At 58.9% G+C, this 17543-nt stretch overlaps 2 protein-coding genes across 6 annotated transcripts in view; both read left to right on the forward strand.

Moving 5' to 3' along the window:
• Positions 1-2121: 2121 nt before the first annotated feature.
• OPN4 (opsin 4) lies at positions 2122-12790 on the forward strand. Of its 2 annotated transcripts, XM_007120486.3 has the most exons (11): positions 2122-2265; positions 3492-3637; positions 4205-4240; positions 4719-4852; positions 5174-5377; positions 6038-6209; positions 6653-6817; positions 7742-7849; positions 8698-8878; positions 10083-10226; positions 12105-12790. In XM_007120486.3, exons 1-11 carry the CDS (start codon positions 2122-2124, stop codon positions 12141-12143), a joined length of 1473 nt encoding a protein of 490 aa, XP_007120548.2. In that variant the 3' UTR covers positions 12144-12790. The 2 variants fall into 2 exon arrangements, with proteins under 2 accessions (XP_007120548.2, XP_007120547.2); XM_007120485.3 differs by lacking the exon at positions 4205-4240.
• A 1898-nt stretch (positions 12791-14688) lies between these two features.
• The window catches only part of LOC102973773 (LIM domain-binding protein 3), a 29657-nt gene continuing 26802 nt past the window's right edge, over positions 14689-17543 (forward strand). For 2 of the 4 annotated variants that reach the window (XM_028485780.2, XM_024132120.3), the window contains exons 1-2: positions 14701-14833; positions 14931-15046. In XM_028485780.2, the coding sequence (XP_028341581.1) occupies positions 14954-15046 (93 nt within the window). In that variant the 5' untranslated portion in view covers positions 14701-14833; positions 14931-14953. Of the gene's footprint in view, positions 14834-14930; positions 15047-17543 lie in introns of all 4 variants that reach the window. The other 2 variants (XM_028485781.1, XM_028485782.2) reach the window with 2 other exon arrangements.

Genomic DNA, 17543 nt, shown 5'->3' on the forward strand with positions numbered 1-17543 from the left:
GGTAACCAGATAGCCCTGGCCAGCCCCAGGTTGAGGAAATTGATCCCCTGGAGTGGACAGGCTGGGAATGGCATTACTGTGCTGCCTGCTGGGCCATGCTGGAGGGCAGGAAGACCTGCCTCCCTCCCCAGATGCTGGGTGCTACCACCAGAAAACAGAAATGCAGGGCCCAGGGGCTTTTCTTACAAGGACTTTCAGGACTTCTCTACAAAGGACAGGAATTCTGGGGCTCAGGAGACCTGTATGTAAAGTCGGCATTGGGGGCCTGTGGACAGTGTCATGAGGCTGGTTGATCACAGTCCCTCAAAAAGTGTGGTTACATGTCTGCTGAGGGCCCACTGATCTAACGTCAAACATCATACCCCTGCCTCCCCAGCCCCCCCACCGCGCAGATGCCCAGGCCTTCTACGTCACCCCAGGGCAGCTTTCAGGCCTCCCCCTTCCTATGCCCCTGGTACTCCCCTGTGGCTGAGGGACCTGGAAAGCTTTTCCCAACTCCAGCCACGCCAGCAAAGCGTGAAGAGCAGACAGTGAGTCAGTGCAGAGCTGTGGGCGAGGGCTCCGGGTACCACAAGGCACACTCGACATCTTCGGATCTCCCTGGCATGGGGAGTGGGATGGTGGGGGGCATGGGTGTGATCACCTATAAACCCCTAGGCCAGGCTGAGCAGAAGGGTGGCTCGGGCTGGTCCAGGGGAGCTATGGAGACTGGCCAGGCAGAGAGCTGGCACCACTGCCCACCCAGGGCATAGGACATTTCTCCATGAGCAGCCCCTGGGGTGGGGTGAGAAAATTAAAGAACAAGAACATCCACAGGTGAAGTGGGAGGGCTGACCTCCTGGCCAGTAGTGGGAGTGGAGGGGACCCACACTGTCTACTGGTAACAGTGGCAGGCGGGGGTGGTGTGGAGGAATGACGCAGGCGGGCCCCATAACCCTTCCCTGCTCTGCTCTCTGTCAGAGGGAACCACATCTCTCAAGCCCCCCTACCTCTGGCTTCCAGGTAGGTTTGGCCATTGCAAGGCACCTGCGAAGGACAGGAGATCAGAAGGAGAGTGGTGGGCGTTCATAACCCGCTTTCTGCTCACTGTGGCACTTCTGCCAGCAGTTGCATCCCCACTCAGCCTCCCGCTCCCACCTGTGAGCACCCTCCCTCTGTGACACCCTGCTGTGCAGCCCCAGCCCCTGCAATCCCACCTTCCTCCTGCTGTCCTCCCCCAAGAGGTAGGTGTGGCCTGGGGGTCCCCTCCACCTCTCTGATACTCACTCAACTCACGCCAGGCCTGCAGGTCTCTACCAGCTTTGTGGGGTGTTTTTTTTTTTTTTTCAATCTTTCTATTTCATTAAAAAGTTTACTGTCAAAAACCAACAAACAAAAGATGCCTCGTGATCTGATCTCCCCCCTGATTGTGCTATATCCTGGTGTATCCTCTTAGCTTCTGCATCTGTGATATGGGGGGACCAGCCTTGGTTCTGGATGGGATGGTTGTGAAGGTGTGATGGGTTATGTGGGCGGACACGAGGGGAGGGCGCCCCGTGGAAAGGCTGAGTCTGGGCTCCACAGAGCCCTGGAAGCGAGGGGGTCTTGGGGGCGGCAGAGGCTGTTCTTGATGAGCTCAGGGAAGAAAGAGAGCCTGACCAGAGGGGAGGACAAAGTGCAAGGGCCGGAGACTGGCAATCTCTTCTGAAATATACACATACACACACATTCACATGGACACACACTCTCATACACACACACACACACACACACTCACTCGCCCACACATTCACACATGCGTGCCGCCATCATCAGGGACCTGTGTCTGAGGGAGCCGAGGCGCCGAGTGATCGGGCATGTACACTCCCAGCTCCGCTACTTAAAGGTGGGGACAGACCCTGTGACTGTGAGTCGCCATAACTGTGACACTCTCTCCTTTGTGCTTCACTGGACACAGAGCAGCCACCAGCCCCACGAACAGCTCCAGGCTGGGTCTACGCCAGACACAGGAGCAGGCAGCCGGTGGACCGCGAAGGGGTGCTGAGGATGGAGGAACGTTGGAAGGCTGGGCACAGCTAATATCCTGAGCTCCCCGTGCCCTTGACTTCTCTGTGGGCTTGAGAAGGGCCATCCCACATCAGGATGAACTCTCCTTCGGGGACAAGATCCCCACCGGACCCGGCCCAGGAATCCAACGGCATAGCCACCCCAGCTTCCCGCAGCGGGTGGAACAGCTCCTGGAGCAGCACCTCCAGCCTGGACCACCCTCCGCCCGTCAGCCCCACGGTAAGCCTGGGGCGAGCGTGTGCACGCAGAGCCTCCCTCCCGCTCCCTGGTGCTCTTCCTAGGGGCACACAGGGGCTTTGACAAGGTTCCACAGCTCTGCTGTGGGACCTTGGGCATGTTACTGAACTTCTCTGAGCCTGTCCTATGCGAAGAGACCAATAGAGGGGAGTGTGGCAACTTTTCCTTCCTCGTGGAGAGCATCCAAGGAACAAAAAGGCCAGCCCTGTGGGACAAAGGGCTGGAATGGCACGTCCATTTCTTTTTGAGGGTAGTAGGATGCCCCCCAGAGCCTTCCAGAGAGGAAGGCCTGCCCTGGGCCTCTGGGTTTGTCCCAGCCCAGAGTGAGGTACTTGGTGTCTTCTGCTGCTTCCATCATCCTAGCCAGGGCCCAGGGCCATAACCCAGCGACCCCACCATTAACTGGGGAGGGATGAGGGTACCCTCAAGACTATGGGGTGCTGGCCTAGGTTCTGGACAGGATGGGAAGGCTCCAGTAGCTACAGGAGCCAGGGCAGGACAGAAATTAAACCACTCCCTTCCCTGGCAAGGAGCTGGGGTCGGAGGGGTCTTTAAAGCCTTTTGTACTGGCCTCATAGGATCATGACCTCCCTACAGTGACCTAGGAGGCCTGAATTTTCTTTTTAAAAGACAATTCTTTTTCTCACTCTCACACCAGGTGTCAAAGTCAGCCCTACCCAGTTATATAGTGGGAGAATACAACCTCCTTCTTTGAGGCTGGGAAGGGTGTGGGACTCCTGAGGAGAGGGGCTCCACGCCACTCTACCTCCCCAGAGTGAAAGGGGACTGGAATACCATTGCTGACGGTCTCGGGCACTTGGGATGCGGCCCATACAGAGGAGAGGAACGCACCCAGGAGATGGCTCTGCCTTCTCCCCAAGGAAAGATAAAGTCACTCCAGCCATGTCCTTGCTTGCCAAAGATGTGTCTGTCTGTCCTACCAGCCTCCAAAGGTGATCTGAGCACACTTCTAGAAGACTTTTGCATCTGGGCCATGGTATAGGAACTTGGGCTCAACTTTAGGAGACCTGTGTTTCCATTCCAGCTCAGCCACTTGCTAGCTGTGTGGGCAAACGGCTTTGCCACTCTGAGCCTGCCCCCCTGCGGCAGGTTTTTACCTGCCCCATTGGGAACCCTAACTCTACTTCTCAGGACTATTTGAAGGTGATGGAGTCATGTGATGCCCTTGTTTCTCTGTCTCTTCACAGGCAGCCAGGGCTCAGGCTGCTGCCTGGGTCCCCTTTCCCACGGTCGATGTTCCAGCCTACGCCCACTACACCCTGGGCACGGTGATCCTGCTGGTGGGGCTCACAGGGATGCTGGGAAATCTGACGGTCATCTATACCTTCTGCAGGTGCCTGGTTGGCAGGATGGGGGCCTGGGCACTGAGGGCAGCCAGCCATGCAGAGACAGGGCAGAACACAGGGTGGAAATTCTGGTGCCAGCTCTGCCAGGGCACTGTTGAGCCTGGGTGGTGAGGCCAAGGCCAATGGTCTCAGGCTCAGGCCTCCATCTTCAAACCCAGGAAAGGGGCCCAAATGTAATCCAGGGCAGCTTGAATGGCACATTTAATTGGGCCCCAGGCACACCGTCTGTGTAGGGTATGTGTGCCTATGACACACACGTCTCTGCCTATTCTGCCCTGCTCTCGGCTCACCTCCACCATCACCTGTCCCAGTGGGCATCCTCCCTCTGCCTCAAAGAGCAGCCCTGGTACCAGGGTCCTGAGTCCTCAAGCCCTTCAGCAACCAGCCCTGGCCACCACCCTTGGCTTCCTTCCCTACCTTCCCCACTCGCCGCCTGAATGGCTGAGACAGTCACGTGGAGAAGTGAACTCCTGGCTCTACCACCTATTAGCTGAAACGACTTGAGCAGGTTACTTATCTTCTCTGAGTCCACTTTTCTTGTCTGCAAAATGAAGTTGTGATTTACTTCATGGAGTCAATGTGATGATTAAGTAAGTTTTTATATGTGCGGTGCCCAGCAAATGAGTGAATACTGGCTGTGCCTCTTACTGAGTCTTGTGACCGCAAGCCACTTCACGGGTGGGAGCCTCAGTGTTCTTATCTGCAAAATGAAATGGGGTGAAGGGGTAGATGTGAAGATGGATGATTATGGGAGATGAGGTTTGTGAAAGTATCTGGCCTGTGGGCACCATCGTCCACTCCTCTCCCCTTTGCCAGCCCCAAAGGTGAGGACTGCAGGAACACTGGGAGAAGGGGGACAGGAGAGGCATGAGTTGCTGCCTTGAGGGGTCTCACTTCTTAGCTCACAATGCCAGGCTCCAGAGCTGTCTGGCTGGTACTTGCTGGGCAGCAGGATGGGCCTGTGGGCCAGCAGCTCGTGCCTGTGTGCAAGCATACATGTGTGTGCACATGTGTTTGAGGGAAGCTCCCCGGCAGAAGCGCCTCCTGACAGTTTCTGACCCCTCACAGGAGCAGAGGTCTCAGGACACCTGCCAACATGTTCATCATCAACCTCGCAGTCAGCGACTTCCTCATGTCCTTCACCCAGGCCCCCGTCTTCTTCGCCAGCAGCGTCTATAAGCAGTGGCTCTTTGGAGAGGCAGGTAGACACTTGGGACTCCCTTGTGCTGGAGGGAAGAGGAGGGTTGGGACAGGGGATGCCCACAGTGGAGGGTGGCCCAGATGAGAAGGCGATGTGCTCTTCCTGGGCAAAGAGTGGGTAGTCACCCTCAGTCTCATGAGTTAGCAAGAGGTTTCCGTGAGCCTCTGTCAGATGCATGTAGGCGGGGTGGAGAGGAACTAGGCCTGCTTTCCTTGAGAGGCGAGCGTAGGAGCTGAGTACACGCACTCCACAGACCCTCCTTCCCCTGGGGTATCTGATGGGCTCCCTGCCAAGGACTGAGGTCAGGGAGCTGTGCCCACAGGCTGTGAATTCTATGCCTTCTGTGGGGCTCTCTTTGGCATCACCTCCATGATTACCCTGACGGCCATCGCCCTGGACCGCTACCTGGTGATCACACGCCCACTGGCCACGGTCGGGATGGCATCCAAGAGGCGGGCGGCGCTTGTCCTGCTGGGCGTCTGGCTCTATGCCCTGGCTTGGAGTCTGCCGCCCTTCTTTGGCTGGAGTAAGTGGGCTCAGGGAATTAGGGGAAGGGAAGATAGGCTGGGAGGGGTACGTTCAAGGGGCAGGTAGGTGGACTTGGGTTGACCAGCTGGCAGGAGGGGCCAAGGGACTGCTTAAGTCTCAGAGCAAGTGGACATTCAGGGGGCATGACTAGCAGCAGGGGAAACTGAGGCTGTACCATCAACAATCAGAGGATAACCTGGGCTCCCATCCCCACATACAGAGGGGAAGACCACGTGGTTCCTGGCTGGCGGGAAGTGACGGGTGCATCTGATGCTGAGTTTGCAATGAGTCAGACAGGCAGGAGTTGGGGTGTGAGGCCTCAGCAGGTAGGAGGGTTAGCAGCAAGGCACCCACCCTTCTGAGGCAGGACCAGGAAGCTGGCTGAAGTCTTGGGGGAGTAAGACCCTGGGGCTATGGTGAGGTCTCTCTTCCAAACTGGCAAGATTGGGCAGCAGTGGACTTTGCCAGCTGTCTCCTGCTAGATAGAACCAGCTTGGAAAGCTCCCCTCCACGTGCCCCGGCTTCCTCACTCCACTGGGCAGGGCTGGGGCCGGGGCCAGTGTTTGAGAAGCTGAGAGCCCACATCCAAAGCCCCTGCTGGATGAGGAGCCTGAGTCAGCGCTGCCCTGAAGGCTGAGCACCTGCTCCTGGTTCCCAGGTGCCTATGTGCCCGAGGGGCTGCTGACCTCTTGCTCCTGGGACTACGTGAGCTTCATGCCATCGGTCCGCGCCTACACCATGCTGCTCTTCTGCTTTGTGTTCTTCTTGCCCCTGCTCATCATCATCTACTGCTACATCTTCATCTTCAAGGCCATCCGGGAGACGGGCCAGTAAGAGCTGGGCATGAAGGAGGGGCTCCAATGGGAGGCGGGCTGTGCCCCTTGGCCAGAGCTGCCCGTGACTCACATCTGTACCCACACCCCAGGGCACTCCCAGCCCCAGATGGGCAAAGACCAGCTCAGTACATGTGCTTACGGGATGAGGTGCCGAAAGGCCAGTACAACCTGGGGGCTTAGAAAAGTCTCAGGAGACACGGTCTTCTGAAGCGTGGGCCTTCAGCCTCGGTCAGGGGGTGTGGGGGAAAGAGAAGACACGACAGGTAGAAGGGCAGGGAGGCAGCTTAGGCTGGATATATTGGGGAACTTTCTGGGAGTCGGGGCTGCCTGCACTGGAAGGGATGGCCGGGTCCAGGAAGGCTCCCTGACAGTAGCCATGACCCTGGCACTCACTGCAACCCGAGTGGGGTCAGACCCAGACTCTGCATGCTTCCTAGAGTTCTCCAGACTTTCGGTGCCAGCGAGGGTGGTGGTGAGTGCCCCTGGCAACGGCAGCGTCTGCAGAACGAGTGGAAAATGGCCAAGATCGAGCTGTTGGTCATCCTTCTCTTTGTGCTCTCCTGGGCCCCCTACTCCACCGTGGCCCTGATGGGCTTTGCTGGGTGAGCTGTGGCTAAGGGGCTGGGGCAGGGGCTGGAAGGGTGGGAGGAGGGTAAGCGGACCCTGGGGCAGCCTCTCCCTCCCCAGCCCAAGCCCAAGCCAGCCGTCCCCACACCCTGGGTCCAGCCTCACAGGCTTATTCTCCCCCTGCTATGAGATGCCCCACGGGAGCCGGGCCTGTCTCATTCCTGGAGGCACTAGGAGACATGCTGGGGGAGTTCTGGGCCACACTGGGTTTGGTTTGAGGGCCTGCAAGGGCTGCCAGGTCCTGCCAGATCCCTTGGGAATATGCAACTTTCCCTGAGGTTCTGGTTTCCTCTTCACCCAGACTGTGGGCACACAGCCAGGGTGCTACTCCCCTCCTGCCCTCTAGTCCTTTGTGGCTAGAGTCTGCAGACTTTGATATCTGCAGCAGCATGGAGGCAGGCCAGACTTCAGGAGCACTTTGAGTCCTTGCAGGTGCTTGGGTATGAGACCTTCTCCTTGTGCAGCAACAGCCTGGTCCCCTCTGGGGCCCCCCTGTGCAGTTACTCTCAAGGAGCCAGGGGAGCAGCAGGCATCAGGGTTCGGCGGGGCATGGGGAGAGCTGGGCAGAGGGCCAGAGTCATTGGGGGTGGGGAGGGTTTACTGCCAGCAGCACAGGCTCCAAGGGACAGTGGGACCTGGCAAAACCCCCAACCTGACACATCTTCTCAGCACCCCTTCCTCAGCTGCTCCCTGGGTTCCCACTCACCTCAGATCAGGATTCTCCCTGGCATTGCAGTCCCTCCCCCGGGGATGACTTGGTTATGCTGGTTTGGACCAGGCTGGGCTGTGCCCTGGCAGGGCTTGGCTGGCCTATGAAGAAGCTTCCTGAGAGGGCTGGTGGGTTGTGGAGTCCCCAGGGGGGACCAGCCGGCAGAGGGGCCACAGCTTCTCTGTCCTAGGTACGCGCATGTCCTGACGCCCTACATGACCTCCGTGCCGGCTGTCATCGCCAAGGCCTCTGCCATCTACAACCCCATCATTTATGCCATCACCCACCCCAAGTACAGGTGTGGCCCTCTGCCAGAACCCAGCCCCAGATCCCCAGTCCTACCCTCATGGGCACAGAGGGCCTGGGCCTATAAATGGGGGCAGAGGCCAGCCATCTTTCCTGTCCCTTGTGTAGCTGCACTGGGTGGGGAACTCTAGCAGCTGAGAGCAGCCAGTGACACTGGACGGGATCTGGAGCTGGTGTGACCCTCTCTGCTGTCCCAGCTTCCTAGGAGTCTCAGCTTGGAGGGACATCAGAGTTCCCTGGGCAGTGTCCAATACTAACTGGGATTTTCAGAACTGAGGCCAAAAGGCAGCCAGGATGGCTGATCAGCAGTGCTGCTTTTGCTACAAAGAGTGGCAGCCTGGAGAGATCACAGCAGGGAGAGCTCCACTCCACTTCAGGGGCCCTGGCAGAGGCCTGGGGCTTGTTCTGGCTCAGAGTGCTCTCTGCTGATAGAATCCCAGCACGGCTGGCCTCTTCCACGAGGGGGCCTTCAGTGCTTCCTTTTGCCTGGTGGTGTCAGTAACTCAGCACCCTGCTGAGGCCAGCTGTAGGCCTTAGGCCATCCAGCTCAGAGGCGGCTCAGGAGCGTTCTTGGTCCCCATTTGCAGAAATGTGGCTTAGGTCAGCCACTTGAGAATTGAAAGCAAGCATCTGGCTGAACCTGCCACCCTAAGGCTCTCCCTCCACGCCCATGGACCCAGTGTCTGTCTGCCCATCCTCATAACCCCAATGTCTATAAGTCCTCAATTCCCCAAGTGGCTCTTTGCCCACTGCCATTAGCCCAGTATCAGTCTGTCCATCCACCCCCATCTCCTCAGGTCTGTCTGTCCATCTCCCTAACCCGATGTGCTGTCCTTGCAGAATGGCCATCGCCCAGCACCTGCCCTGCCTCGGGGTGCTGCTGGGCGTGTCAGGCCAGCGCACTGGCCTGTACACCAGCTACCGCTCCACCCACCGCTCCACACTGAACAGCCAGGCCTCGGACCTCAGCTGGATCTCTGGACGGAGGCGCCAGGTGTCCCTGGGCTCTGAGAGCGAGGTGGTAAGGAGGCTGGGCCCTCACTGACTGGCACCTCGCCATCCTTTCCTCTGGGTGGGGCTGCCTCTGAGACTCAGGGACCCTCAAGAACCTGGGATGCTGGCAGGAAGAGCCCCTCACCACCACCCCCACGGCCTTCCCACACACGATCCTCCCTGCCAGACAGGGGCACTGGCGTCAGAGAGGCAGCATGTTAGCCCAAGGTCACGCAGCAGCAGGGCCAGGACTAAACATGGGTCTTCCAACTCCAGGCTGCCTCTTTTCCATGCCAGCACTATCCCAGGGCCTTAGAGCCTCAGACTGAAAAGACTAGCATTTCTGACCCTAGATGGGCCTCTAGAGAGACAGGCAGGAGCTAGCTCAGGACCCTTCATCCTCAGTGTTAAGCGCCCTCCTCCTGGAGCTCACAGGATACAGTGGAAGAAGCTCACAGGATACAGTGGAAGGAGCACTGGCTCTGGAGTCGGGGGACCTGTGTTCAAGCCTGAGCTCAAGTCCTTATTGTGTGAGTTTGTGCAGGTCACTCACCCTCTCTGAGCCTCTGTGTCCTCCTCTGAAAGGGAAAATCATCATGTCTACATCTAAGACTAGATAGGGTGCCCATGGATGCTGACCCCACCGTTGTAGTCAGCCATGGAAGCTACCGGTCTGCCAGCTCCTACTTGGGGCCTGGAGCTCTGATGCCCCCTGATGTCACCAGGAGAGTTCCCTGTGACCTGAGCCCCTGTCCCCAGCTCCTCCATCAATTGTGCCTACAGGGCCCACTCTGGGCCTCACCAAGTGCTTCCACTTACCTCCTCCCACTCTGCCCCCATCCCTGAGGGTCTCAGGTGAGGGGCTGAGGGAGGAGCTGTCAGAGGACCCATCCCTGGACGAATGCAGTAAACGTCAAGGAGTGAGTCTTATCCATTAAGAGGGCCTAGGTCCTCATGAAGACATACCCACCCTACATGCTTAAGAAAGCACACAAGAATACACACACACACACACACACACACACACACACACACACACACACACACACATCCCAGCACATGCACGTACAATTTGCAAGGGTTTGATGACCAGCAACCCTGCAAACAGTGTTGGGGGCTGCACCCCAGTGAATAAGTGTAGAGAGGATGGAGAAAGGCCTGGTCAGGGAGAGGGCAGAAGCAGGGATGCAGAATGTCCCCCTCACCTCACAGGGACTCTCCCACTCCCCCAGGGCTGGACAGACACGGAGGCAACAGCTGCTTGGGGAACTGCCCAGCAAGTGAGTGGATGGTCCCCCTGCGGTCAGGGCCCGGAGGATATAGAAGCCAAGGCCTCTCCCAAGTCCCAGGGACAGGAAGCAGAGGCTCCCGGAAAGGTAACTGGGTCTGGCACCTGCCAATCTATAAAAGGGCGGGGATAAGGAGCAAGCAGCCCAGGGAGCGGCCAGGAAAGGGGAGCAGGCCCAATGCCCTCTGGGAATCACCACCTCCCTGCACCTCCCAGCTTTCCCTTGCTCACCTGGGGGTCCTCGGTGTCTCCGTGACTCCAAGGTGTTCTGAGCAGGCCTGAGTGTGACTGTGCCTGAGAGTGTCTGTGTGTGTTTGTGTGACCTTGACTGTGCACGTACATAGCACGTGGTGGTGGCTCTACCGTACTATGATGAATGTACGTCATGTATGTAAATGTGTGTGACCGTGTGCCTGGCACACACATTCTGTCCCTGTGGCACTGTGGGGCATGGGATTGAGTGTGCCCTAATGTGTCTGCTCTAAGCTGTGCATGTGACCAAGTGTGGGTGGCACGTACCTCTCTGTGTTTGGAAACTGGGTGTACCTGGGGGTGCGGGGCTGCAATCGGTGTATGTGCTCACTGCGAATGCCCTGAGATTAGGGTATCGCCCAGAATACTTGTGGCTATTAAAAGAAGGCCAGCTGTCAGCCCAAGTGCCTATGGAACGGAATGTTGATGGTGATTAGAGAAGGCCATATTCTGGAACGCTGGAAACGCCGTGCGCACAGGTCCTGAGGCTGCCCTGCCCCTCAGCTGACAGCCCCCCACCCTGCCCCTCCACTCACACCCACACCACACCCCCAGCTCCCGGGCTGTCTCGGGCAGCGAGACGAAGGCCAGAGGCGCTCTCCTGCCTTCCTTCCCCCAGGCTGTTCCCCTGCCTGTCCCAGAGAGGGGGAGCCCTGGGCTGCTCCCTGCAGTTGTGGGGCCCCTGCCTCTTCCAGCGTTCCCACCCCAGGGAGCACCACTCCCCAGGTGCCCCAGCCCTGAGCCCGGGAACTGTTCATGACCACAGAGGCCAGGGCAGAGGCCGTCAGCATCCCCCAGGCTGGCTGGGCAATGAGGAAAGGCACTGTGCCTCTCCTGGAGAGAATACTGGGCTGGGGTGGGGCGCTGGGCAGAAAGGGACAGCACATCAGCAGTCACCTAATGTGTGTGATAAGCACTGCCAACGAGGTATCAGCACACAGGGTGCTGAAAGCAGAGGCAAGTCCCCGAGGGCTCCCAGGAAAGGTGGAGGTAAAGCAGGGATTGCCAGGCAGGATGGGGCCGAGGAGCGGGGACTGGGCGGTTCAGGCTGAGGAAACAGCCTGTACAAACATAGCAGGGTGTCCCAGAACAGAATGTCTCTCTGTGACCCCAGGAGCAGCCAAGGGGCTCTGGGAGCTGGCGGTGGGGATGGAGGAGGGAAGGGGGCAGGAGGTGGTAGGAGCCATGGGGAGGCCCACTAGGTGCTGTCATGAGGGGTCTCCAGTCACGAGCCTGGGGGACAGGGAGCCCTTGGAGGGCTTCGCAGGGCACTGAGGGGCTTGGTCAACTTAGCAGATTATCCGGGCCTCCCCGCAGTGCCTGGGGAAGGACAGCTTGAGTGGAATGAGCCGGCAGAGAGAAGATGGGAGGAAGTTGGTAGGACAGGCAAGGAATGAGGCATTTAAGACCGCAGGGAGAGAGGAGACACCGGAGCATGTGGAAGGGGACTGCAGGGAAGGGGGGAATCGCATGGTGGGGGTGAGGAGAGCTCAGTCCCGACCACAGGAGTCCAAGAGCCTGGGGACATCCCAGAGGGACGGCCTGAAGGTGGCCTCGGACGTCGCCTGGAGAAGGCCCAGCCCCCAGCCAGGACAAAACCTGGCCACACAACCCTCCTCTGTCACGTGGGGCTCCTAACCACAGAGGGTCCCTGGGAGACTACTCCCAGGGGGATACTCCTTGAGCTAAACAAATGTCTGCTGTTTGCTTTCAGACCAAAGGGCTGGTCCCCAGCCTGGACCCCAGGATGTAGGGTGCCCATCGGTTTGTCTTTCTTCTGGGACATGTCCAACCCCTTCACCTCCCCCTCACACACACAGACCCAGGATTACCCTGTGGGCCTGCGGGCTTTGGAAGTGGCCCCGTCACCCAAGCTGTGCTGGATTCGCGGCCTTGTACTGCAAAACTCCTGCTCTGCAAAGTGGTCTGCACCCACTTCTCAGCTCAAGAGCCTGCGCCCCAGGCTCAGCCTGAAGAGTGGGCACCCAGGCCCTCCCGCGGCCCGGAACACAGACCTTCACTCGCTGGAACCCGTTACTCACCTCTGGCTTTCCCCCCAGAGTGCTATTTCCACCATGGCCCACCCTCTTCTGCACATGTGCATTTTCGGGCACACTCTGCTGTGTGTACATATTTGCATGCACACCAAGTGCACGAGTGCACACACTGCACCTGTGGTTTGTTTCAAATCAGTGGTCTAATTCATCCCAGGGTGTGTGGCTCTGGCAGGATGTAGAAAAATAAAAAGCGGAGAAGGTCTCCGACAAGCACAGTCTCTACCTATTGGTGCCACCGTGGGAGAGAGACCCAAGGCCTGGCCTCTAATGCTGACAGCAGCCTCTCTTCCTCCTCTCCCTCTGTCCCCCACCACGTGACTTTCACTCCTAAAACCCCATCTCAAACTGCAGGGAACAAAGTGGAGGAGGGACAAAGACCAGGCTTGCCCCCATCCCTACTCCCCGATGAGCTGCTGTTACTGGGAAGCAGCTCACGCCCGGCTTGTGAGTACCAGCTGCTCTCTGGCTGGCTTCGGATCTCCCAGGGGAGGCAGATGGAGGGAGGCTGGCCTTCCCCTTTAAGAGCATCCTTCTTGCTACCCCTCCCTTTCCCTGGAGGCAGCATCAGGCGGGTGCTTGAGTCCAGAGAAAGAGCCTGCAGCTCCAGGTACGGCCTCGCCCAGGGTTCCCCATCCCTGTGCAGGATCATCCCCTTCCTTTCCCCACACTGGTCATGCACTGCTGCTGGATCCTCACCAGCCTGGCAAGGCAAACACCCTCCTTCCCTGGAGAAGAGATAAAGCTGGAGTCAGGGATGGATGGGATGGGGCCTGGGGGAGGGGCAGGGGATGGGATGGGGGAGGTCGGGGTGCTGGCCATGAGCTGCTGGCCTCCTGGGCCAGACCTAGGCAGGCAGGACAGCTGGGCTGCAGACACAGGGCAGAGGAGGTGGTGAAGTGGGGGAAGGAACACAGGTCCCTCTCTGGCTTTTCCACTTGATATTTCTGTGACCTTGGGCAACTTACCAAACGCCCCTGTGAAGTGGGGACTCCTTCTTGTCATGCATGTTGTATGTGCTAGGCCCAGAGTTTGAGGTGGGGTGTTGGCAGCTGGGAAATTTCTCACACCCAGGCCAGCACTGAGTCCTCAGGGCCCAACTCAGGCCAGAGCCCTCCAGGAGGGCAGAGAACAGAGGGCCCAGTTGCCTTCCCTGAGCCTCAGTTTCCTGAGCAGGGTGGGCCTTGATCTACCTCCAGACCACGCAGAGCCTGAGGTCTCTTCTGAGAAAGGGCTTCTGGAGGTATCTTGGCTCAAAGACCACACTGGCAGGAGTCCCGAGGGGCCTAGGCCCCCATCCAGAACATACTGTCTCTGGGTTATGGACTGACCACAACACACACATTTTCCCCTCCCGGCCCCTCTGGCCCCTTGTCCCAGCAGCTGAGCAAATGGCCTCTCCTCCTCTCCTCCCTGCCCCCTGCCATTCCGGTGCAAAGGGCACGGGGGCCTGGCATGCAACACTGGCAGCTGGAGCTTTCCATGCTCTTGTCAAGTTTTCAGAGCACAAATGAGACAGGAGAGCCAGGAATAACTGCTGGGCCCCAGAGGGTCTGGAGGGTGGGGGCCTGCCCCAGACCTGCTTTCAGACCCTGCGCTGAGGGTGCAGGCAGGGGTCCCCCACCGCCAGCTTTGGGTATCAGGAGGTGCCTGCCACCACCGACAGCCCGTTATCTGGCACGAGTCCCCATAGGAATGAGGTCAGACTCCAGTATGGCTTGGGTCTACTACCTGTGTGACCTTGGGGAAGTTACTTAACCTCTCTGAGCGGGACAAGTGGCAGCCTCTCAGGATCTGAGGAGATAATGGCGTGAAGGGTCCAGAGCTGAGCTTGGCCATGCCCAGAGCTCCTGCTATTATTACGATTGTTTTTATGGGTGGACAACTCTAGGCCCTGAAGTTGTCCCTTATCTTGGGCCACCATGAGGATAAGAGGCAACTTCAGGGTCCTCACCAGGGAACACAGGGCAGCAAAGACCCAAGTCACAAAGCCCCTGGCCAAGGGAGCTCAGCCACGGTCTTCTGGGCAAGGGGGTGGGTACAGCCAGGCAGAGAGGGCAGCTGGGCAGTCTGGGCTCTCCAGAGGGTGGAGGGAGCAAGGAGAGGAGAGCAGGGGGGCAGAGCATTATCACTAACCTGGCCAGGCCCCTCTCCTGCCCCCTGGGGGGTGCTGGGTGCTGGACACCCCTCCCCAGGGGCTATATTAGCCTTGTGAGTCACAGTGGACCTGCTGGGAGGCCGAGGGCGGGCGGGCACAGTGTAGGGTTACAGTCCATTTATGGACGCAGCAGAGGGCAGATATCAGTGTCGATGGCATTCGTTCCCAGCTATTCTTAGGAGCCTCTCAGGAGCTGCACACAGCCCGGCCAGGCAGAAAGGGACGGAGCAGGCAAGGCTGGGGGGTCAGGGGCAGGGGCTGAGGTGAGGGCTGGGGAGGCAGGGTGCGTGAGGGTCCTCTCACTCTACTCTTCTCCCTTCATCCGCAGAGGCCGCCGCTGTCAGCACCGGCATGTCTTACAGCGTGACCCTGACCGGGCCTGGGCCCTGGGGCTTCCGTCTGCAGGGGGGCAAGGACTTCAACATGCCACTCACCATATCCCGGGTGAGTGTGCACGGCCCACAGCCTAGAACCCGCAGGGGCGGGGCATGCTCAAAGGAGGGTGTGTGCGTCCATCCGTCCATCTGTCTGTCCTCCCTGAGGCTCTTGGAAAGCAGAGCACACTTTCCTGGTCTGGGGGTGAGACTGGACCCAACTGGATACTGCCGGCCACAGGCCCCTGGTCTTGGCCACAGCTGTTGCCCACCCTCGTTGGCTGGCCTATTATGAGTATGAAACATGGGCAAGCGGCTGGTGTTTTGAGCAGAGAAAGAAATGCCAAGTTTGCAGGCCAGGCAGGCAGGTGGACAGAAAGTACAGGGCTTTCCTAAGGCTTTCTCTGGGAGGGTGGGCTCAGGGTACCCCCCAAGCCTGGAAGTGGGCAGCTGCTTTGGGGAAAGAGCACTCCTAGCATGGAGAGGTCAGGTGACAGGCAGGCAGATGGTTAGATGTACAGACTGCTGACCTTGGCTGCCTTGCTATCAGGGCTCGGGGCTGGGCTGGGCTGGTAACCGGTCTCCTGCATCCACTCCATCCCAGACCTGAGATAACAGCCCCTTTCTACCCCTGCTTTCCTGGGGCTGCTGTGGGACCTCACACTGGCTGGCTTCGTGGAGCTGGGCCTTCCTCGCTTGCTGGAGGCCCTAGCCATTCACCTACAGCTGCTCTGCCTGCCTGTCTCAAGTCTGGTTTGCCATGCTCACCTGGGGAAATGGCCTGTGTGTTCTGCAGTGTCTGTGATCAGGGAATGGCACTGCCTGATGGGAATGTCACAGATCTTTGGAGATTATCTGAGTAACTCTATTGCCCAGCTGGAGACACTGAAGTCCAGAGAAGCAAGAAGCTAGATCTGCTTGAGAGGAAGCGGTCTGTGAGAAGGGACTTTGTTTTAAACACTGCTGTGTCCCTGGCACCTAGACCAGTACCTAGGACATAGTAGGTGCTCAGGCAACACTTCTCAAGTAAAGGGAAGTCCAGCAGAGGGGCACTGAAGGCCCCAAGGCTCAGGGTGGACTGTGAAAGGTGCCAGGGCAAAGACAACCCCTGCCTGGTGGGGTGTGCTGAGACTGAGCCCCAGCAGTGCTGGTGTGGGCACAGGGGGGCAGGCTGAGGCCCCAGGCTGTCACGGGAGGGTGATGGATGGGCAGGGGTGTCTGGGTCACTGCTCACCTGGAGACAGGGAGACAGTTTCTTCTCTAGGGCATGGAGACTTGCCTTGGGCCTGAGGGTGGGACGGGGTGGGTGGTGGGGAGGCACTGAGGTGGGCAGCCAGGGAAGGCCTGAAAGGTGCTTGGCAGAGGGGGCAGGGAGCCAATGTCCCCACTGGAGGCACAGTCCTGGCTGTGCAACCAAATGTGGACACTTGGGGGGACCCTAAGATGGAAAGCCCCACTCAGGGGTGTTATGGGAGCCTCACAACTCCTCTGGGGTGCTGGCCTGGCTCTAGTCCAGGGAGAAGGCCTTGGCCGCCATCCTGCTGGAGGTCTGGCTTATTCCAACCTGAGTCTCCAGACCCACTGCCCTGGAGACCCCAGGGTCCCATATTAGAAGGGCACCCAGAGACTTACACACTCAGTCTGATAATGTGGTGACACAGGGGCATTTGAGCCCCAGCAGACACACCCCCTCTGCCCTCAGGACCCTGCACAGCTCCCCACACCCCTCGTTACAGGTCTCCTCCCTGTACAAGGCAGGACCCTCCACCGTCACTCTCATGGGTCCACCAGCTTCCCACGCCTGGGACTGACCCTAGATCTCCCCCAGCCCCACTATCCTCAAGGCCTCCTCCTGCTGCCCCCAGCCCCATCCCTGCTGGTGGGAATTAGCCTCCTGGCTCAGTGGCACCCAGGATAGCCGATGACCTCATCTGGGGTCTATGTGCCACCTGGCCCCAGCCAGCCCAGGGCTTAAATTGCAGCACGGAGGCCTGAAGCTAGACAGCAGGAAGAGTGTCCTCACTGTAGGCAGGGGGTGTACTGGGATGTTCTAGAGCCAACGACTAGGGGGAACTTTTAAAAATAGAACCCGCAGCTCAGGCAGGGCATCAGGGGATGGTTCTCTCAACTCCCTTCAGGGGCATGCCCCCTAATCACTGAGGCCATGGAACCAGCTGGACTGGGTTCTGGGGCCTTCCCAGGGCTTGGAGCCTCTTGATAAGTCCTCTGGTGTGCTGCTGATACCCTGGGCTCGGGTGTCCCAGGCTCAGCATTGCTGGACAGGCAGGCCTCGGGACACTAGCCCTGCCCTCCCAACAGGGCTGGGGTATTTCCTGCTGGGGCGCTCGAGGTCCTTCTGCACCAGGAACTTCTCCCCTAAGGGGATGCAAGGCCAGAGCTCTCTGGAAGAATCCTATTTCCACTGCAGCCCTGACCTGCTTCCCACAGAGGGCCAGTAGATGTCCTGGCCCGAGTCTTTGCGACAGGGCAGTAGTGGCGTATTGCGGTGGGGGGACTAGCAAAGGCGGGGCCGGCTCATTCTCAGCAGGGGCCGGCACCCCTGGGCA

The sequence above is a fragment of the Physeter macrocephalus genome, unplaced genomic scaffold (genome assembly GCF_002837175.3).
Source record: "Physeter macrocephalus isolate SW-GA unplaced genomic scaffold, ASM283717v5 random_721, whole genome shotgun sequence".
NCBI classification, from domain to species: domain Eukaryota; kingdom Metazoa; phylum Chordata; class Mammalia; order Artiodactyla; family Physeteridae; genus Physeter; species Physeter macrocephalus.